At 41.8% G+C, this 22,598-nt stretch overlaps 1 protein-coding gene across 1 annotated transcript in view; it reads left to right on the forward strand.

Moving 5' to 3' along the window:
• Nucleotides 1-22,598, forward strand: part of LOC103121229 (beta-galactosidase-1-like protein 2) — a 58,758-nt gene that overhangs the window by 31,352 nt on the left and 4,808 nt on the right. The window contains exons 10-20 of the mRNA XM_016191942.2: nt 2,037-2,121; nt 3,134-3,271; nt 4,636-4,716; nt 5,291-5,397; nt 9,714-9,860; nt 14,673-14,744; nt 15,205-15,292; nt 16,444-16,531; nt 20,664-20,778; nt 21,715-21,831; nt 21,945-22,008. Of these exons, the coding sequence (XP_016047428.2) occupies nt 2,037-2,121; nt 3,134-3,271; nt 4,636-4,716; nt 5,291-5,397; nt 9,714-9,860; nt 14,673-14,744; nt 15,205-15,292; nt 16,444-16,531; nt 20,664-20,778; nt 21,715-21,831; nt 21,945-22,008 (1,102 nt within the window). The remainder of the gene's footprint in view (nt 1-2,036; nt 2,122-3,133; nt 3,272-4,635; nt 4,717-5,290; nt 5,398-9,713; nt 9,861-14,672; nt 14,745-15,204; nt 15,293-16,443; nt 16,532-20,663; nt 20,779-21,714; nt 21,832-21,944; nt 22,009-22,598) is intronic.

Consider the following 22,598-nt stretch of genomic DNA (forward strand, 5'->3'; position numbering starts at 1 on the left):
AAATAAATTAAAAAACTAAACAATTGAAACAGCAGAACTTGGACTGCAGTTAGTGTATTGCACCAAAGTAAAAGACTCTGGGGTGGTGGGGGGGTGGGGGGGAGGGTTCATGTCCTGGAACATGATGGCAGAGGACCTAGTGGGAGTTGTATTGTTATGTGGAAAACTGGGAAATGTTATGCATATACAAACTATTGTATTTAGCTACTGTAAAACATTAATCCCCCAATAAAGAAATAAAATAAATAAATAAAATAACATAAAAAATGGAGACAGTGGAATCAAGAGTTAAAAGTGAGAATCTGTCTGTAATTAGTAAAATCCTGAAATGAGTTTATTTGCACATTCTAACAGCCAATAACTGTTAATAGTACTTATTCTGTGCTAGCTAGGCACTACTGAAGACATAGTGGATAAAACAGTGAATGAAACTTACAGAACATCACTTTTGGAGCTTTATTTTAGTAGTAGAAATAGGCCACAAATAAAGCAAATATAGATTATGAGATAATAGCAAAAAACAGAAAAGCTATGACACTATTTCTACATACAGCTCTTAGTTCACTTAATCTTCCTATTTTCTCATGTTCATTTCTTAAATTGCCATGTATTGATAATAAACTATAAATTTATTCCTATATTTCTGAAAAACCTTGAGACAAAATTAAATTATATGTACTTACATTACATATATGAACATACACTTATGATGGGAATAGGATTTGTTATGGTTATTATATGAGCTATCATAATAATCAAATTGTGCAAATGAGGTCAATGGCCATTCCACCCAGAACATGCCTTATTTCTAATTGTGTAAATAAGAACCCATACTCTAAACAAGATGTTATTTTTTGATAGCAAGGCTGCAGCCGAACATTCACCAGAAACTAGTCTTTAGAAAGTATGTTGGAAGCTCCCCCTATTACCCCTCCCACCCACCCTCAGGTAGCCAGGGCTCAAACCTGGGCCTTCCTTGTGTGCTCTCAGATGAACTTCTCTTGAACAGCCCACTTTTCTTTTTCTTAATAATAGTTTTGTTTTTTCAAGTTTTGGTTTACAAGACTACAACCTGCTTTAGAAGTACAATTCTCTAACTTTTCAATATGTGTCACAATACCTCATTGACCCTCAAAGCACCCCTGTTTCTCCAGCAAAGCCCACTGAATACTCTTCACCTTGCAGCCCACTCTCCTCCCCTAGTCACCCTCAATAACTTCAGTTCTGCAGTTTGACATCAGAGACTTTTGTTTGGCCCTTTGCTTTGTTTATATGCTCTGTGTGAAAGAGACAGAACATTGAATATTTTTCTTTTATATGAATTTCTTTAGGGGCAGGGGAGATATCACCATCAGTAATCTAACAGCCTGAGGTCCTAGAGGTCTCAGAGGTCTCAGGTTCAGTCTTAAGCATCACCGTAAGCCAGATCTGAGCAGTGCTCTGGCAAAATAAACAAACAAGCAAACACATATATACCCTTTTAGTATTCCTTGTAGGTGAGCATCATTAAAAAAAATTGTTGATTTTACCAATACAGTGAAAACATAAGTGTTGGTCGTCATTTCTTCTTTGGTTAATTCTGCTTCTGTTTCTATCACGCCAGGTTCCCTTGCATTACTTGATGCATTGGTTTAATCCCCACTGGTTAGAACCTTAACAACAGCTGCTATCGAAGCTTGTTACCTTTGCGCTCTTTTTTGCTCCACCCCCTTTCCAAGTCATTTCCTTTTACCACTTGCCACTTCCCCTTCGGAAGATATAAAAGGCATTTTTCTCTGATCAATAAACATTGAATTGCGTTCCCACTCAGCCATGAATTCCTGGTCATCTCTCTCCCACCCACGAAGCTAGCCCGGCACATAAGAGAAAGTGGGAGAGCATAAAAGTGATGTGAGAATGGTGACTGAGAGGAGTGAAAGGTGCTTTGATACATAAATGGATTCTGTGAGGACTGAACCTCACAACTTCCTCCTATGGCAGTCAGGGCTTCTGAATCACACCAAACATGACTCAAGTGGTCATGCATTTTTTCTCAGGGCCGTCATCCCATATTGATGATGTTGTACACAGCAAAGTCTTTGGATTCGTGGGGCATTGTCCGAAACACTCTGGATTCACATGGTGAGTGCTCCCTTACTTTCTCAGAGGAATGGATGACACTAGTGGCACTCATTTTTTTTTTTCTTTCCTGCTGATGATTATACTTGAGATCTGGGAGACAAGTCTGCTAGATTTCATAGCTTTTTAAGTATGACAGAATAGACAGTTTATAGTTTATGTGTGCAGGTAACAAAACAGCATAGAGAGTGACCACGTTAGAGGTCACTGAAATTGAAATTGAGTACCCCGGGAAGTGGCTCAGTGGCTAGAGTGCTGGAATCAGGGTCATAAGGTCCCACCTGATATGGTTTGTACTAGAGTGATGCTCTGGCTCTCTCCTTCTCTTGTTCTCATATTAGTATGAAAAATTTTAAAAAAAGAATTGAGATTTTAGGCTACTCTGTGTCAATTTATATACAATGTCTAGAGAGGCAAATTTAGAGACACAGAAAGTATATTAGTAGTTACCAATACTTAGGGAAAGGGGTCACTGATTGAGTATGGATAAACATTCCAGTATTTAATACTGGTACTGATCTTGTAGTCCTGAATATGCATTAATAAAACTCCTGAATTTATACACTTTATAGGATTTCCATGCATTGTACATGGACTACATCTCAGTAGAGTTTAATGAAATTTAAATTTTAGCAAGGTTTCCATTCTGACTCTTTTTTTTTAAAGCTGCTAAAGTAATTAGTATTTTAACTACTGACAAAGGAATTCAATAGGAGTAGAATGTTCTCTGGTCCCAGGTAGTCTGCCACATCCTTCTTGGAGAATTGATGACTATTAAAGTGTGGTTTGAAGGTTTATATTACCTGCCATGGTTTCAGGTTAGTCACCACTGGAAGGTATTTGTTGCTTCAGAAATCAAGCTAGACATGTGTTTTATTGAAATGAAGATGACCGGGGACATGCATTTGACAATACAAGTAAATCTTTACTGGAGTCTATGATTCCTTGAATTGTAGTACTCTCTCCCTCGACCCCTGCCTCCACTATTTCTCTGTTTCTTTCTACCTCTATGCAGTGATAATGGAAAATGTCCGTGAAATGTTCCACCTTAACTTCTCTCTCAACTTGTATGTGTTCCACGGTGGCACAAACTTTGGCTTTATGGGCGGAGCTATGTCTTTGGATTACTACCTCCCTATGGTCACCAGCTATGGCAAGTATTTGTGCCCTGCAAGTGTCTCCTCCCTAGCTCCCACTTGCCATTTGAGACTATAACTTTCCTAGGTTAGGCTCCTGAAAAAGTCGTTAGAACTGCTTATCTACTTTGCCTGTCACATATGCTGGGGGTTGAGGCTTTGATATTTGTTGCTTTTGATAGAACTAGCATTTATTTACCACTGGAAGTTAGGCTGTTTAGAACTTCACCAGCAGAGAACTTGGTAGCTGAATTCTGTCATCCACAGAGACCCTGGTTCTTCAAGGCTTACTGTAAAATCAGTTACTTTGGATCTCTTGATAACACCAGGGTATTGATAATATCTACGCAGTTCATAGCTCTACCAAGAGACCAAGTGGAAAGCCAAGGGTAATGAAAGAAAGAATTAAGTTAGAAATGAATAGATAATGGGTCAGATGGTGATGTACCCAGTAGCGCATATAACTTATGTGTGAGGACCCAAGTTCAAGTCCTTGGTCCCCCACCTACAGGGGGCAAGCTTCATTAATGGTAAAGCAGGGATGCAGGTGTCGTTCTCTCCTTCTCTACCTCCTCCTCCCCCTTTAATCTCTGACTGTCCTATCCAGTAAAAAAAAAATAACAAAAGAGGGCGTGGGGTGGGGGCAGGAAAAAATGGCTATTGACAGTGATAGATTCATTGTATAAGAACTCAATCCCAGCAATAAGCCTTGTGGCAAAAAAAAAAAAAAAGGTGGAATAAGCATTAAATAGAATCACCGAATGAGTAGCAGTGGGCTCTCAGCCAGGGCTTATTAGATATCTAGAGACTGGGAGTCTTTGATTTAAATTGCGAGTCCTGGAAGACATGACAGGTGCCTCCTGGTTGGGGTCAATTTATGTTTGATGCTTTCTTTTTAAAAATTTAATTCCTATGGTTTAGTCAATGTTTCCTTTCTGTAAATAAAAATTAAAAAAATTAATTAAATGAATGTATTTATTTTGGGGTAGAGACAGAGAAATTGAGAGGGGTTAGAAAGAGAGACCTGTAGTAGTGCTTCACCAATTGTGAAAATTCCCATCCTGCTGATGGGAATTCAAGGGGCTTGAACCTGGGCCCTTGCAATTGTGACATGTCTGCTCTATTGGGTGGGCCACCTCTTAGCCCCTCTTGCATTTTCTTAAGTAAAAGAAAGAATTTTTTTTTCTTCCCAAAGATGTTATATTGATTAGGTTGTTAGAATAGTTGTGACACATTTTTGCATAGAAAACCAAAAAAAATTATGACTGTTCCAACAACCCAATGTTAAGGATACTTTTGCTCAATACTAATCTCTCATCTCTTCCTTTCATGAATCTGGGGCTATTTAGGGGAATGTGACAACTTTCTCTGTGTTTTTCAGACTATGGAGGACTGCTGACAGAGGATGGAGATTATACACCAGAATATTTCAATTTTCAAGATTTTTTCCACTCTGTTTTAGGTACAACAAACTCAGTCTGAATGATAACAGCCCCTTAGTGGTTTCTATCCTGTGAAGAGGGGAGCGAGGCATGGATAGAGATGTTCTTTGGGGACATTCTCTTTGCTCCAGATTACTATGTCATTAGGCACTAGCAAATGCAGTATGCCAAGAATCAGGGCCCACCCTCTAGGCACTCATTATTGAGTACATGAGAATCTTTTGTGGGACTCACCAGACCTTTCCCAGAATTGTTAGATTAGCATTATCTTGGTTGAAATGGAGAGGAAGGGGGAGGATTCAAGCACACATATATTTCCCTGTTGGGCTCTAAGAAGTTCTGATGAGTAGTCAGGGTTAAGAACTGGTCCTGAAGTGGAACTTCCTTTTTTAGGACATGGCAACCTGCCCATCAGCCCAGAGATATAAAGAGTAACTTAACTATGGAGTCCTCCCTGGGACTCTTTCTAGGGTTGAGTAGGCATGCCCTGTGTCTCTCCTTCTTGGTGCCTTTGGAATAGAAGCACACATTGAGCCCTTGAATGGGGTTGTCAGGAGATCCTAGAATTGCGCTACTTCCTGATTTTCATTGCAGAGCTTCCCAGGATTATTCTACCAGTATCTAAACTGAAGACTGTATACAATACACTGACAGTAACACATTACATATCACTGTGGAACATGTTGCCCTACCTGGGAAAGGTAAGTTTTACCTGGGCATAGAATCATGGGATAGAAGGGAGATGAAGGAAAGATTTGGCTTAAGGTACAAGGCATCCATTACTGAGGAACAGAAATAAATCAACAGTTTCAGTTCTTTATAAATCAAAATAGGAAAATCTGATTTGTTAAGATGCTGACAATTTTCCCTCCCATGGTCCTTCTGACAAGGGATTCAGGATCTAAAATGATAATTTAAGAAAAAAATCTTTTGGGGCCAGGTGGTAGCACATCGGGTTAAGTGCACATGGCATGAAGCACAAGGACCAGCATTAAGGATACCGGTTCAAACCCCTGGGTCCTCACCTGCAGAGGTGTTGCTTCCCAAGTGGTGAAGCACGTCAGCAGGTGTCTGCCTTTCTCTCCCCCTCTCTGTCTACCCCTCCTTTCTCGATCCTCTCCAACAACAATAACAACAATAAGGGCAACAAAATGGAAAAAATGGCCTCCAGGAGCAGTGGATTTGTAGGGCACACACTGAGCCCCAGCAATAACCCTGGAAGCAAAAAAAAAAATGCTTTTTTTAGAAACAAGCAAACTCTAAGATTTAATGAGAACTATAATTGCTATCTCTGGGAGGGTGAGGATACAGAACTTTGGTGTTGGGTGTGGAACTATACATTGTAATCTTATAATCTTGCAACAGACTTTTTGGGGAGGAGTGGGGAAAGGTTTTATTTTAATTTAACTTAATTTGTATTAGTGATTTAATAACGATTGACAAGATTATGTGATAAGATTCTACACAATTCTCACCACCAGAGTTCCATATCCCATGCCCCCCACCCCGTTGGAAGGTTCCCTATTCTTTATCCCTATTCTTTATCTGGCAGTGTGGATCCAAGATCTTCATGGGTTGCCGAAGGTGGAAGGTCTAGCTTCTGTAATTGCTTATCCACTTCATATGGGATGGATCCACATCCCCAGCCTGTTTTTATCTTTCCCTAGTGGGGCAGGGCTCTGGAGAGGTGGGGTTCCAGGACACATTGGTGATAGTCTGTCCGGGGAAGTCAGGTTGGCATCATGGTAGCATCTGCAACTTGGTGGCTGGAAAGCATTAAGATATAAAGCAGAACTGATTGTTTAATAATCAGAAACTTAAAGGTAAGAATATATCAGATGAGATTTAGGTTCTTCAAGTTGAAAGAAGCTAGGAAGTCTATTTTAGGTATATTTTCAAGGGTCTTAACTTTACTAATTTTTGTCTGAGTCTGACAGTAAAAAATTTTCAATAATAAATGTTGATTTAATATTGATTTACAAAATTATAAAATAACAGGGGGACAACTCTGCAGAGTTCCTACCACCAGAGCTCGGAATCCCCAATCTCTCTATTGTAAGCTACAGCAGTTCTCTTAAGGTTGTAGAAGTGGGTTAGCTATGATTTCTACAACCATCTGTCTATATTTGTATGTATTTGCCAGTTTTTTCTCTATGGTCCCATCTTCCTTTCCAAGTCACACATACACCTCTTACTACATCCAAATGTCCCTTCCTTTTTCCTCTTTTCTCTCTGGGATCTGATGGAGCTGAAGTTCAGTGCCCTCTGGTCATATTCTCCCTATCATTTCTCCCTTACTTGGAATATGGATCAAAATTACTGGGGTGCGGAATGTGCGAGGTCTGGTTTCTGTAATTGCTTCTCTGCTGGACATGTGTTGGCAGGTTGATCCATACTCCCAGCCTGTTTCTATCTTTTCCTAGTGGGCTAGGATTCTGAAGCAGTGAGGTTCCAGGACACATTGGTGAGGCTGTCTGCCTAGGAAAGTCAGAATAGAATCATGATAGCATTTGCAACTTGGTGGCTGATAGGCAGCAAGGTATAAAGTGGGATGAAATGATTAATGAACAGGAATCAAAAAGTAGGAACAGAGCAGATGAGAGTAGGGGCCTTAGGGTGGAAAGAAGCTAGAAAGTTCATTTTAGGCATGTTTCTAGGGGCCCACAGCGATCAGTTTTTGCTTGAGTTTGATAGCTAACATGGAGGTGAACAAAAATATTGTCTTAGAAGTTGGTGTCAAAGTAGAGAAAATGGCTAGAAAGTTGGATTAGGACAGAGTAGCTCCCAATCTTGAAAAAAAGTCTATGAATAAAAGTAACTGTTTACCCCACTCACCCGACCCAGAACCTGTGTGTGTGTGTGTGTGTGTGTGTGTGTGTGTGTGTATTCATATTTAGCACAGGAGCCTGCATAATGTCTGAGTCCCTGTCAGTCTGAGCTTGCAGTTTATAGTCACAGTTGGGAACATTCTAGGCTGCATGCATTTCAGGACCAGTCTTCTTGGACTGGCATGGTAGGATGACCCAGCATCCCTTTGGAGACTAGGGCAGTCCCTACCATTGCTGCTTTATGGTGAGGGAAAAATAAAATAATTTTTTTTTAGTAGACTCTGGTGATTACAATATACTTGACATTCAGGGCCACTCCTTTAGGCACTCAACATTAAACTTAGTCTTGGCTATGCACAAGAATCCTTTGTGGAACTTTAAAAACTAGAGGTACCATACTTGCATCTTGGGACTAGTATCTCGTGAGACAATCCTCAGCAAAAATAAGTAGCGTGACTTGGCATCCCATGACTTCTTTAGTCAGTCATCTGTTAATAGATACTTCCACTCTTTTGGCAATTGTGAATAACATAGCTATGAACATAAGAGTGCATATGTCCTTTTTAAAATTATCTTTATTTATTTGATAGAGACAGCTAGAAATCAAGAGGAAGGGGGAGATAGGGAGAGAGACAGAAGGACACCTACAGCATTGCTTCATCACTCACAAAGCTTTCCTCTTGCAAGTAGGGACTGGAAGCTTGAACTTAGGTCCTTGCACATTGTATCATGCGTCCTCAACTAGGTGTACCATCACCTGGCCCCTATATACCCCTTCAAGTTAGTGATTGTGTGTCTTTTGGATAAATGCCCAAGAATGGTATTGCTGGATCATAAAGTAATTCTATTTTCATTTTATCCATACACTTTTCCAAATGGGCTGCACCAGTTTACATTCCCACCAACAGTGTAGCAGAGTCCCCTTTTCTCCACCTACTTGTAATTTTCTGTTTTGTTGATGTAGGCCATTCTCATGGGTGTAGGGTGCTTATTTTTTTATTGGGTTATTCCTATTGTTGTTGAGCTGTATGTGTTCTTTATAGATGTTTGATATCAACTGAGCAAACATTTAACATATGACTCTAATGGTGATGCCTGGTTGAAGGGAATTATATAATTTTTATCTCTTTGATTGAATGGTTTTTGTTGCTCTTTGGAGTTAAAAGATGATATAATAGGGATACTTTGGTAAATATACTTTGGGAGATAATTATATTCAAATATTTATGTACCGGGTATCAGGCGGTAGCGGTTTAAGCGCAGGTGGCACAAAGCGCAAGGATCAGCGTAAGGATTCCAGTTCGAGCCCCTGGCTCTCCACTTGCAGGGGAGTTGCTTCACAAGTGGTGGAGCAGGTCTACAGGTCTCTATCTTTCTCTCCCCCTCTGTCTTCCCCTCCTCTCTCCATTTCTCTCTGTCCTATCCAACAACGACGGCAACAATAATAACTACAACAATAAAACAAAAAGGGCAACAAAAGGGAATAAATAAATAAATATTTAAAAAACACAAATACATATGAAACTTCAGATGTAGAAGTCCAATAGGCATGAGGATGAATGGAATAGAGTGTTTTAGGCCAGTTTTAGATAAGCAGATTCATGAATAAGCATGTTCATTTAGATAATTTATTTTGGCCTTAAAGATCTGAGGATTGTTACACGTGTACAAGCCACTGTATTTTACTTGACTGTAAACCATTAATCCCCCAAATAAAGAAAAAAAAATATGAGAAGGACAGAGACAGAATCTTTCCAACTTGGGTTGTATCCCTGAATTTAGGAGTTTTTTCAGGCTTGTCCTGGATTGATGAGCAAGTCCCACATATCCTTTCCTTCTCTTGATTTCACCTTTCTCATATCTATAGACATAGACATAGACATAGACATAGACATAGACATAGACATAGACATAGACATAGACATAGACATAGACATATTGGTGGCATGCACATGCAGGAAAATTTGGTTGGTTTAAAAAACAAAAAAGGCAGTTTATATTTGAAACTTATACATGATTGTCATTGTGTATTTTTGTTTTATGCTCCTGTCCCCACAGCTTTCTTGGACATGTAGGCATTGGGTGGAGGTGTGTGTGTGTGTGGGGGGGGCGGCTTCTGAAATTCTTCTCTAACCTGAATGTTTAACCTGGTTATTTTTATTTTTGTTCCTGCCCTGTCTCTGCCACAGTTCATCAGGTCTACCAAGCCCCTCAGCATGGAGACTCTGCCTATAAACAATGGGAGTGGCCAGTCTTTTGGATATATACTTTATGAGACTGTCATCACTTCAGGAGGCTTCCTCACCTCAAAAAATCATGTACAAGACAGGGGTCAGGTAGGGGAAAATGGATGGGACCCAGTGGCATTTTTCTGTTTGTCAAGCCCAGTGACATTGCTAAGACAAATGTCTAAATGGTAGTCAAATCTCTCTCTCTCTTTCTCTCTCTCTCTGCCTCCAGGGTTATTGCTGGGGTTTAGTGCCTACACTATGAATCCACTGCTCCTGGAGGCCATTCTTCCCAATTTGTTGCCCTTGTTGTTGCTGTTGGATAGGACAGAGAGAAATGGAGAGAGGAGGAGAAGACAGAAGGGGGAGAGAAAGATAGACACCTGAAGACCTGCTTTACTGATTGTGAAGCAACCCCCCTGCAGGTGGGGAACCAGGGACTGGAACGAGAATCCTTATATCAGTCCTTGTGTGTTGTGCCATGTGCGCTTAACCCACTATGCTACCACCCGCTGACCCCTCTCTTTGACGTTCAAAGCATTGTCACTTTATTATCTTCTCTCCCTTTGAAATATTTCATCTATAAGCTGCTACCATAGGTGGTGATGGGATTAACTGACTCTTTATGGGAGTTGCTGAGTGTTTTAAAAATATATTTGGGGGTTACTTGGGAAGATCTCCATTAGTCTTGTTCTCATTGCACAGCAATCCCTGACATTAACATACTTTTATTTTTTAAATGTCATTATCTGCATGGGGAAATGGTCTCAGAGCCCCATGCATGGTCAATACTATTGAGTGGCTTCCCTTGGCCAAATTTTTCATGCATTGTTTTTAGTGTGTGCACTTAACCAGCTGAGCTACCACCTGGATCCACTCATTGTTTTTATTTATTTATTTAATTTATTTATAAAAAGGAAACACTGGCACAACCATAGGATAAGAGGGGTACAACTCCACACAATTCCCACCACCAGAACCCTGTATCCCATCACCTCCCCTGATAGCTTTCCTATTCTTTAACCCTCTGGGAGTATGGACCCCAGGTGATTGTGGGATACAGAAAGTTGAAGGTCTGGCTTCTGTAATTGCTTCCCCTCTGAAGATGAGTGTTGACAGGTTGATCTATACTCCCAGCCTCTCTCTCTCTCTCTTTCCCTAGTCAGGCAGGGTTCTGGGGAATCAGAGCTCCAGGACACATTGGGGGGGTTGTCTGTCCAGGGAAGTCTGGTAGACATTATGCTGGCATCTGGAACCTGGTGGCTGAAAAGAGAGTTAACATACAAAGTCAAACAAATTGTTGACTAATCATGAACCTAAAGGCTGGAGTAGTTCAGATGAAGAGTTGGGGGGGAGTCTCCATTTTGTAGATAGTTAGTAGGCATATTTTAGTTATATTCCAAAGGGCCTGTGGTTAGACTAGTTTATTTTTTCTTTTTTCCTCTGAGCCTGAAATCTGATATGCAGGTGGATCCAAGTTATTCACTGTTTTGATAAGAGAGTGAAGAGACACTACAGCACTCCACAACATCCATAATTTCCCCTGTGCCATTCATGGTGTTCCCATGTAGTACTGGGACTGGATTACAGGGCATGAATTCAGGGTCTCCTGCACAGTAATGCATGTACTCTATCCCTCCTAGGTGAGCTACACCAAAACCGCTGAATTGACTCATTTAATTATCCAAATACCCATTGAAGGTGTTTAATAGGAATCTCTTTAGAGAAGTCAAGTGATTTTTGAAGGTTGTTTGATTGGAAGGCAGCAGAGCCACAGTTAAAGGTTTAACCACCTCCCTCCATGTACATGTATTATCCAAGGTTTTGTGACATGTTCTTCCTCTCTGTCCTCTCTCTGTTGTCCATATCATCTTCTTCCAGTCTGCTAAGGGCCCTGTTGGGACTTCAGTCTTCTCTTCTTTTTAGCTGCAGACTCAACACAGGGACCAGTTGAAAGCTGGTGTGAAGAAAGAGACAGGAGAGGGTCAGAATGGTATTTTTAGGTGGGAGGCTGCAGGTTCAGAAACAGAGCTGAGCAAAATGGAATGAGATTTATGTAGGCAGCTAATGGATTTGATTTGGGACATGATGGACTTAAGGAATCTATGGGGCTTATGGTTGCTTCTTGTTAGCATGCTGGCCGTTTCTCTCCACTTAGAGGTATGTATATTCCATAGATTGCTATCATGTCCCAAATCAAATCCATACACTTCTTAACATGTCCCAGATCAAATTCATTAGCTTCCTATATACACCTCATCCTGTTTTATTCATCTCTGTGTATGAAATTGCAGTTTTCTAACCTGAAAATGCCATCATTACCCTCTCCTTTTCCTCACACATGCTCTCAGCTGTCCCTGTGAAATGTACATTACTTAGATGAACTTCTTTTTTTTTATTTGTGGAATTCTTTTTATTTTGTATCCTTTTCAAGCTCATGCTGTCACTGCTTTAGAATAATCTTTCTCCTTCCTTTCTTATTCTCCTTACTCTTGTCTTTCTTATTTTTTTCTCTTTTCTTGCCCTTGTTGTTTTATTGTTGTTGTAGTTATTGTTGTTATTGATGTCATTGTTGTTGGATAGGACAGAGAGAAATGGAGAGAGGAGGGGAAGAGAAAGATAGACACTAGTCTATCTTTCTAAATACCATTCCGACCCTCTCCTGTCTCTTTCTTCACACCAGCTTTCAACTGGTCCCTGTGTTGAGTCTGCAGCTAAAAAGAAGAGAAGACTGAAGTCCCAACAGGGCCCTTAGCAGACTGGAAATAGAGGAGGGGGAGAGAAAGATAGACACCTGCAGACCTGTTTCACCGCCTGTGAAGTGATTTCCCTGCAGGTGGGGAGCCAGGGGCTCGATCTGGGATCCTTATGCCAGTCCTTGTGCTTTGCACCACCTGTGCTTAACCTGCTGCGCTTAACAAACTATGCTGTCTGACCCCCTCTTCTGTTTCTCTTTTGATAGGACAGAGAGCAATTGAAAATGGAAGACAGAGAGGGAGAGAAAAAAAGAGACCCTTGCAGTTCTGCTTCACCATTCATGAAATCCCCCTACAGATGGGGACCAGGAACTAGAACCTGGGAACTTGCAAATTGTAACACGTGCTCACTATCTGGTGTGCCATCACCCAGACTTTGGATAACTTTTTACCTGAGTTTCTTGGTGTTTGGTCTTATGATTTAACCTTGACAACCCCTCCTCTAAGGAAATATGTAGTCATTCAGTGGGTGTTCAATGAGTAATGATAGTTATATAATAAGCTTAAAATAAGAATTCTGTCTCCTGTACATTATTTGTATGCTTGGGTTTGATTTTTGCTCAAATTGCTTTTGAGAAAAAAGTGGCCAAACTCCAGTTAACTTAAGGGGAAAATAATGTATCCTTCTCTTGTCCTGTGGGGCTAGAGCAAAGAGACTTTGGGTGGCTTCATCTGGGGCTGAAGTAGTGAGTTAAGCAGTAGACAAGGAATGGATTTACACCCAGGTCATTCCTTGATCAGATTTATATGAGTGGCAGCAGACTTCCTAGAGGAGAATCTGGAAAGATGTGGCAAATGATACACCCATGTGGCAAGGCAGGCAGAAACCTGCCGCATCTGAGCTCCCCAGCCTTCTCTTTACCGTCACTTGCCACATTATATTCCTTCCCTCTGTCTTCTTTCTTCCTTTATTATCTGCAGAACTTTAAAATTATTTAAAAATTATTAAAAAATATTTTAATTCTGTCTTGATAGAGAGTGAGACAGAGAAAGATAGGGAGAGAGACAGAGGCACACCTGCAGCACAGCTCCATTGTGTACAGCAGTGCATGTGGTAACATGTGCTCTACCAGATGTTCTACTATCCAGCCCCTCCTGCAGGGTTTCTGATGTGTGCGTGTGTGTGCATGTACATGAGTGTGTGTGCGTGTGTGCATGCATATGTGTGTGTGTGTATAGTTTTTCAGAGCCCTGCTCAGATCTGGTATATGGTGGAGTGGGGGATTAAACCTGGGACCTCAGATCCTCAGATATGAAAATCATTTGCAGAACCATTATCATATCTCCTCCACCTCTGCAGGTCTTATTAATTGCTTCCTCCCTCTCTCTCTCTCTCTCTCTCTCCTACAGTGGAGCCAGGACATGTATTTGAAATCAGAGTATACTTATCTGGACTTCACCTTAAACATCTCATAAGGGTATATACTTACTAAATAAGTTTTATTTTTGTGAACTCATAGTCAGCTTGTAGTATGCTAGGAAATAAAGAGATTAGCATTTCCCTAGAATTAACTACCTTCTCACCTTCTCCTCTCTCCTACTTCCTTTTGCAGTGTATATGCAGGTATGTGTATCCAAATCTCACACATGTGAGATTCCAGTGGGCGTGTGTGTGTGTGTGTGTGTGTGTGTGCATGCACTCACACGTGTGCTCTCATGTGCTTGGGTTTCATGCCTAATGGTTTGGGTTTCATGTATAATTCTACTACTCCCTGTGGATTTTTTCTTTACTTTAAATTTTTGACAGGGAGAGAGATAGTACAGAGATATAGAAAGAAAGATACCACAATGCCTGCTCTGCATGATGCTCCCATGTGAAACCTGAGACCAAACCTGAGTCTTCATGCTTGGTAACATGTGCTCTACTGAGTGAGCTCTCACTTAGCACCTGAGGGTTTTTTTAAGTTCTATTTTAGAGAGGGAGAGAGAAGGAGAAATAGGGAGAAAGACCATAGAACCACTCCATCTTCCATGGAATTCCCACTAGTGCCAGACATTGTGTTCTCATGTTGTTACAGGACTCAGACCCAGGGCTTTGCATAAGTTAAAGCATATACTCTAGTAGGTGATCTGTCTCATGAACTTGCCCCTTTCTTTGATTTCCAGAAGTCCTTGTTTCTCCTTTCCTTATGAGGGTCTAATAGTGCTTTCTTCTTTTTGGCAGGTGTATTTGAATGAGAAGTATCTAGGAGTCCTGGACCATGCCAAAGATCAGCTGTTTATTCCTGACAATCAAGTATATAATTTAATGTTGCTGCACTGATAGTCTTAGTGTTTTCCTGGGTCCCAAGGTCAATTGTAAGTGTGGTCTAGCCATGGGGTAACTTGCTTTTCCACTGTCTTCTGGATGCCTGAGGATGAGCGAGAGCTGTGTGCAGCACTAATATGCATACACTTGGATTGAGCAGAACGTTACCACATTGAGTATTTGCTGCTCCAAGAATGCTGGGATACTTACCAGTCTCAACTGAGTCTCTGGTAAAATGCTCAGGTGACCATTTCCTGAAGAGCCTGACAGAATGGGAAGGGAGTGAGCAGGTGCCCAGGGTTTGCTTGACCCTAGTTGGAAGTCTGTGGGATTCAGAGCCTGCTCTTTGTTATTCACCTGCTTGTTGAGTTATTATTATTTATGGGGAGGCTGAGGGCCACAGAAGTATGTCTGAGTAGCCCTCCTCAGGCTGCTCTGTGTTGGACAGGACCACAAAGACTACATGACTCTGAGCATCCTGGTCGAGAATCAAGGGCGACTTGCCTCTGGCCTGAACATCAACACAGAGAGAAAAGGTGAGCCAATCATGGTGCAGTTTGAGACCTTGGGGTACTCTCTTTTGCTGCTCTCACCCAAGGCTAAGGACAGTTATGGATGGACTTGTGGCTTGGCTGAGAGCAGGCCAATGGGATACCCACAGGAGCTGGGAAATGGAACACCTGATAGAGCACACATGTTATAGTGTTCAGGGACCCCCTTCAAGGCCTATTCCCCAAAGCACTGCAATACATGTCTCTCTCTCCCCATATCCCTTCCCTCTCAATTTCTCTTTATCTCAATCTAAAAAAGATAGATAGAAAGAAAGAAAGGGGGAGTCGGGCTGTAGTGCAGCGGGTTAAGCGCAGGTGGCGCAAAGCACAAGGACCGGCATAAGGATCCTGGTTCGAGCCCCGGCTCCCCACCTGCAGGGGAGTCGCTTCACAGGTGGTGAAGCAGGTCTGCAGGTGTCTATCTTTCTCTCCTCCTCTCTGTCTTCCCCTCCTCTCTCCATTTCTCTGTCCTATCCAACAACGACAACAACAATAATAACTACAACAATAAAACAATAAGGGCAACAAAGGGAATAAAAAAAAATTTATAAAAAAAAAGAAAGAAAGAAAGAGAAAGATGGCGACTAGGAGCAGTGAGTTTATCATGCAGGTACAAAGCTGCAGCTATAACCACGGTGGAAATAAAAAAAAAAAGTAGAGACATCCTCAGAAGAAATTCACAAACTTCACCTTGAAGGGGGGGGAAAGAATGATGATGGCCTTTCTCTTAAGACCCCAGAGTATGTTTTCTAATTGCCTAGTCTAGAAAACTCACTTTTCTTCTGTTAGCACTTTGAGGAAAACTATAGAAATGCCATTGGAAAACAAAATGGTTCAAGTCCCTCCCTGGGAAGCTTGGGTCTCCCTTCTATAGATCCCAGTGTTCTGGTTCTGGTCTTCCCCCTTCCCTCTTTAGGGCTCTGGCAGGGTCACATACCTTCCTTCTGTCTTGGTGTTTTGAGCTATACAAGAGTTAAAGTTCCATTGAAGCCCTGTGCACATGTCCACTCAGAAGGAGGGCTCTGTGTAAGATTTAGCAGAAACTTTCCCTCCCATAAGGCCAGGGGAGTGTCCTTTTGCAGATCACAAACTATTTGCATATCTGCATTCTTCTTACCATCTTCTCTCCTTCACAGGCCTAACTGGGGATATCTATCTGAACAATTCTCCATTAAGAAAATTTAAAATCTACAGCCTGGAGATGAAACCCAGCCTCCTCAAAAAGTGAGTGGTGGTGGTGGGGGACGGGCGGTAGTGCAGTGGCTTAAGTGCACATGGAGCAAAGCACAAGGACTGGCATAAGGATCCCGGTTCAAGCCTTCAGCTCCCCACCTTCAGGGGGATCGCTTCACAAACGGTGAAGCAGGTCTGCAGGTGTCTATTTTTCTCTTCCCCTCTCTATCTTTCCCTTCTCTCTCAATTCTATCTGTCCTATACAACAACAACAGCTATTACAACAATAACAATAATAATAATAATAAACCCCAACAAGGACAACAGAAATGGGAAAAATGGCCTCCAGGAGAAGAGGTTTCATGGTGCAGGCACCAAGCCCCAGCAACAACCCTGGAGACAGAAAAAAAGTGAGTGGAAGCATGAATCCAGTTTATGAGGGGAAACCCTCCAGGAGTAGTTCACTCAGGAAGAACTTGGGAAACACATTGAGCTTGGAGGGAAAGTTAGGGTGGGCAGTGGCCTACTTGGTAGAATGCACAGGTTACTGCACAAGATCCTGAGTTCAAGCCCCTAGCCCCTGCCTGTAAGAGAGAAGCTTGGGGCTGGGTAGAAGTACACCTGGTTAAGTACACATGTTGTAATGCTCAAGGACCCAGGTCTAAGCTCCCAGTTCCCACCTGGAGGGGGAAAGCTTCACAAGTGGTGGAGTGATGCAGATGTCTCTCTGTTTCTCTTCCTTGCTATCTTCCCCATCCTTTTCGACTTCTCTCTGTCTCTACCAAATAAGTAAATAATTAAAAAAGAGAAGCTTCATAAATGATGGATCAGTGCTTCAGGTTCTTTCTTTCTTTTTTCCTTCTTGTCATTTATCTCTGGCTTTGTTAGAAAGAAAGAGAAACAGAAGGACCATAGTGGAATGGTAGAGTTGTCATCCAGGCACTGAGTCCCAGTGATAACCCTGGAAATAAATAGATAAATAAAATGTCTTGATTAGACAGTGTCCAAAGAAATTAGGAAACCTGTCCTGAATGCAGAAAAGGAACTCTCACTTGAAATCATATATATTTTTTTCATTCTATTTTTTACTAGATAGGACAGAGAGAGAACTTGAGAAGGTAGAGGGAGGGAGAGAGGGAGAGAGAAATAGAGAAAAGCAGACTTGTTTCACCACTCAATCACAGGTCCTTGTGCATGGTAATATGTGTGCTTAACCAGGTGTACCACCACTTATCCCCCTTGAATTATATATATATATATATATATATATATATATATATATATATATTCTATTTTGTTGCCCTTGTTTTTTATTGTTATATTTATTGTTGTTGTTATTGATGTTGTCATTGTTGGATAGGACAGAGAAAAATGGAGAGAGGAGGGGAAGACAGAGAGGGGGAGAGAAAGATAGACACCTGCAGACCTGCTTCACTGCCTGTGAAACGACTCCACTGCAGGTGGGGAACCAGGGGCTCAAACTGGGATTCTTATGCCAGTCCTTGCACTTTGCGCCACCTGCGCTTAACTGACTGTGCTACTGCCTGACTCATGAAATCATATTTTTGAAGGGCCCAGAAAGCAGACTGACACCAGGCCCTATTTATCTGGCATGTTCACTGGGCTATAACTAGGCCTAGAGAAGAGTTGGGTAGCATTTTTTGAAAATAAAGAAAAAGGGAACAGGTACTTGTGGCACATCTGGTAAAGCACACATGTTTCTGTGTACAAGACCCCAGATTCAAGTCCCTGGTCCCCATTTGTAGTGGGGAAGCTTTACAAGTAGTGAAGCAGTGCTGCAGATGTTTCTTGATTTCTCCTTCTCTATCTTCCACTCTTCCCTTAATTTCTCTCTGTCTCTATTAAAATAAATTTTAAAAATAATTTTTTATGTTTTATTTATTTTCCCTTTTGTTGCTCTTGTTTGTTATTGTTGTTGTAGTTATTGATGTTATTATTGATGTCATCATTGTAAGATAGGACAGAGAGAAATGGAGAGAGGAGGGAAGACAGAGGGGGGAGAGAAAGACACCTGTAGATCTGCTTCACTGCCTGTGAATCGATGCCTCTGCAGGTGGGGAGCTGGGGCTCAAACCAGGATCCTTATGCGGGTCCTTGTGCTTCGCCCCATGTGCGCTTAACCTGCTGCGCTACTGCCCAACTCCCAATAAATAAAATTTTAAAAAATTTATTTATTCCCTTTTATTGCCTTTGTTGTTTTATTATTGTTGTTGTTATTGATGTCATCATTGTTGGATAAGACAGAGAGAATGGAGAGAGGAGGGGAAGACAAAAGAGGGAGAAAGAAAGACAGACACCTGCAGACCTGCTTCACCGCCTGTGAAGCGACTCCCCTGAAGGTGGGGAGCTGGGGGCTCAAACCAGGATCCTTAAACCGGTCCTTGTGCCTTGCGCCACGTGCACGTAACCCGCTGTGCTACTGCTGGACTCCCATAAAAATATTTTAAAAAGAAAAAAATCAGGGCTGAGTGGTGGCTCACCTGATAGAATACACATAGTTTTTAAAAATTATTTTTTATTAGTGATTTAATATTGATTTACAAAATTACAAGATAACAGAGGTACAGCTTTGCACTGTTCTCACCACCAGGGTTCTGAATTGTAAGCTATAGGAGTTCTCTTAAGACTGTAGATACGGGTTAACTATTATTTCTCTTTTCTCTTCTTTTCTTGCCTTTTCTTTCCCTTTCTTTCTTTCTTCCTTCCTTTCTTTCTTTCTTTCTTTCTTTCTTTCTTTCTTTCTTCCTTCCTTCCTTTCTTTTTTTTCATTCTTCAGGGTTATTGCTGGGGCTTGGTGCCTGCACTACAAATCCACTGCTTCTGGAGGCCATTTTTCCCATTTTCTTGCCCTTATTGTTGTTATTGGATAAGACAGAGAGAAGTCAAGAGAGGAGGGGAAGACAGACACCTGCAAACCTGCTTCACTGCCTGTGAAAGGACCCCCTGTAGGTGGGGAGCTGAGGGCTTGAACCCAGACTCTTAAACAGTGCTTGCAGCGTATCATGTACGCTTAACCTGTGTGTGCTACCACCCAGTCCCCTGGTTAACTATTACTTCTACAACTATTTGTCTATATTTGTATATATTTACTTGTCTTTCACCTTTTCTTCCTCTGTGGTCACATATTTTCTTCCTTTTCAAGTCACACATACACCTAATACTACATCCAAATATCCCTCCCTTTTCTCTCTGGGATCTGATGGAGTTGGAGTTCAGAGCCCTCTTGTGGGAGTTCTGGCTTCTGTAATTGCCTCTCTGCTGGATATAGGTGTTGGCAGGTTGAACCATACTCCCAGCCTGTTTCTATCTTTCCCTAGTGGGGTGGGGGCTCTGGAGAGCTGAAATTTCAGGACACATCAGTGAGGTTGTCTGCCCAGGGAAATCAGGATGGAATCATGATAAGAGTGCACATATTAACATGTGTGGACCTGGTTCATGCCTGCAGGTGGTTGTGGTGGGAAGCTTCACCAACTGTGGAGCAGTTCTGGAGGCATTCCTTCTTTGTCTTCCTGTCTGTCTTTGTCTTTCACCTTTATCAAAAAGAAAGAAAAAGAAAAAAAGGCCACAGGGAATTCATGCACCAAGTGCCAGCCATAATCTTGGTTGGAGATAGAGATAGAGAGAGAATATGAGTAAGACCTTATAGGGAAGGAACTCCTGTTTTATAGCTGTCTCAATAGAGTAGCTACCAACTTCACTTGAACTCCTAGGCAACTTTTTAATTTTCACTTTGTAAAGGCTTTCTTTTGTAATATGCTCTTAAACATTTTTATTTATTTATTTTGATAGGAAAGAGAGAACTTGAGAGGGAAAGGGGAGATAGACACCTGCAGCACTGCTCCACTGCTTGTGAAACATCCTCCGCCCCTAAAGGTGGGGTCTGGTGGTTTGAACCCAAGTCCTTGTGCATTGTAATGTGTGTGTGTTCAACTGGGTGACCCTGGTCTCTCCCTCTCCCTCTCCCTCTCCCCCTCTCTCTCACCAGATTACTGCCAAAGCCTGGCATCTGGTGTTACTTTCCCACTTACTGTATTATTTACTGTGAAAGACTTTTACTGCTGTAGAGGAGAATTCTGAGCTCAGAGGAGACTTAGCTCTAAAGTCTCAACTGATAAATTACAAAGGAGACCTGACCTTTTCCATGTGTTTGCCTCTCTCATAGGGGGAATACACCTAAAATCTGGAAGCCAATTCTCTACCCACCTCCAACCCCTGCTTTCTTCCATGTTACCCTGAGAGTTAGTGGCTCACCCAAAGACACTTTCATACGACTGAAGGTTAGTGATGCTTCTTCCCTCCCCTTCTGTTTTATCCCTCAACCTGTTTGAGGAAAAGATCTTTGTTGCATGTGTCCAGCCCTGTGCAGGAAAAAGTAAGCTTCAGGGGCTTCAGATGCCCCACAGCTGTTTAGGAGGCTGTCCCTTCCCTGGTGCTAACAAAGGGGGAAGTGAAAGCAGAGCACATGTTATAGAGTCATGAGCCACGTGTTCTAGAGGAGACCTTATAGGATCCATTACACATTACAGTGATCTATAGTTTAAAGAATTATTATTTATTTGTTTTAATGACAAACACACACACACAGTGAGAGAGAGAGAGAGAGAGAGAGAGCGAGCTCTGCTCAGCCCTGGTTTATGGTGGTGCTGGGGATTGAACCTGGGAAATCTGAGTCTCAGGCATGAAAGTCTAGTATGTTGTCATTGTGATAGCTCCCTGACCATAAACTAGCTTAATGAAAGTGAAACATTAGTCCTCAGATTTGGTCCAAGATAATTGAACTCCGTAACCTTCCATGCACTCATCATTCATCCTATGGTGGTGATGTTGAAGGTGAGATTCTACCGCACACTGAAACCATGACACCTGTGATCTTGCTACTCTCACCATCGTTGTTTGCTTGTTTGTTTTGAATACTTGATATTGAATGAAGACAATCTTTCCGGATGTGGGGCAGGTAGAGGGAAAGGATCTACAAATCAGTTCTCTCCTTCCTGAGGTTTGGATATTGAACAAATCCCAGGCCAGAAGCACAGAAGCAGAACTCTACAGGTCCCATCTATAGATCCCACTGAGGACCACAGTTGGTAACCCATCCTATCTGAATGTGTCTGCAGATGCATTCTTGTGCATGTATGCATGCACGTGTGTGTTTACTTCTTGTGTCTTTACATCTGGGATTCAGATGTGGAACTTCCCATTCCAATCTGTTTCAGAATTGGACCAAAGGCGTAGTATTCATCAATGGCCGCAACCTGGGACGCTACTGGAACAAAGGTCCCCAGGAAACCCTTTACCTGCCAGGATCCTGGCTAGAACCTGGACAAAATGAGGTGAACTCTCTCCCTCCATCCTCCACGTTTTACTTCCCATTTCACCTTGATTAGACTTCTGGACTCAGAGGCAAGATTTGAATGTTATGACCACTTCATCTTCTTCTTGACAGATCATCCTGTTTGAGGAATTTAAGCCTGGATTCCAGATCGAGTTCAGAAGCACACCTTTTCTAGGTATTGTACTCTGCAGGCTTTTTTTTTTAGGATCTGTGACATTCCCTCCTCCCCTTCCTTCTTTCTTTCTTTCTTTCTTTCTTTCTTTCTTTCTTTCTTTCTCTCCTTTTCCTTTATTGGGGAGATTAATGTTGTATAGTGAACAGTAAAATACATAACAATTTAACCTCTTCTAGGTCCTCCTTTGTCATCATGTTCTAGGACATGAACCCTGTCCCCCACCCAAGTCTTTTACTTTGGTGTAATACATAAAACCCAGTCCAAGTTCTGCTTTGTGTTTTCTTATTTTTTTAACTTCTCTTTTTTATTATTAATGCTTTAATACTGATATACAAGATTGTAGGATAAGAGAGGCACAATTCACAGAACTCCTATCACCAGCACATCACCCCCTCCCACCTCCTCCACTGGAAGCTTTCTCATTTTTTACCCCTTAGGGAGTATGGGCCAAGGATCTCTATGGGGCACAAAAGGTCAGAGGACTAGCTTCTGTAATTCTTTCTCCACCGGACATGGAGATTGATAGGTCGATCCATAATCCCAGCCTGTCTCTACCTTTCCCTACTGGTATAGTGCCCCAGGGAGGTGGG

This window comes from Erinaceus europaeus, chromosome 20 (assembly GCF_950295315.1).
Source record: "Erinaceus europaeus chromosome 20, mEriEur2.1, whole genome shotgun sequence".
Lineage (NCBI taxonomy): Eukaryota > Metazoa > Chordata > Mammalia > Eulipotyphla > Erinaceidae > Erinaceus > Erinaceus europaeus.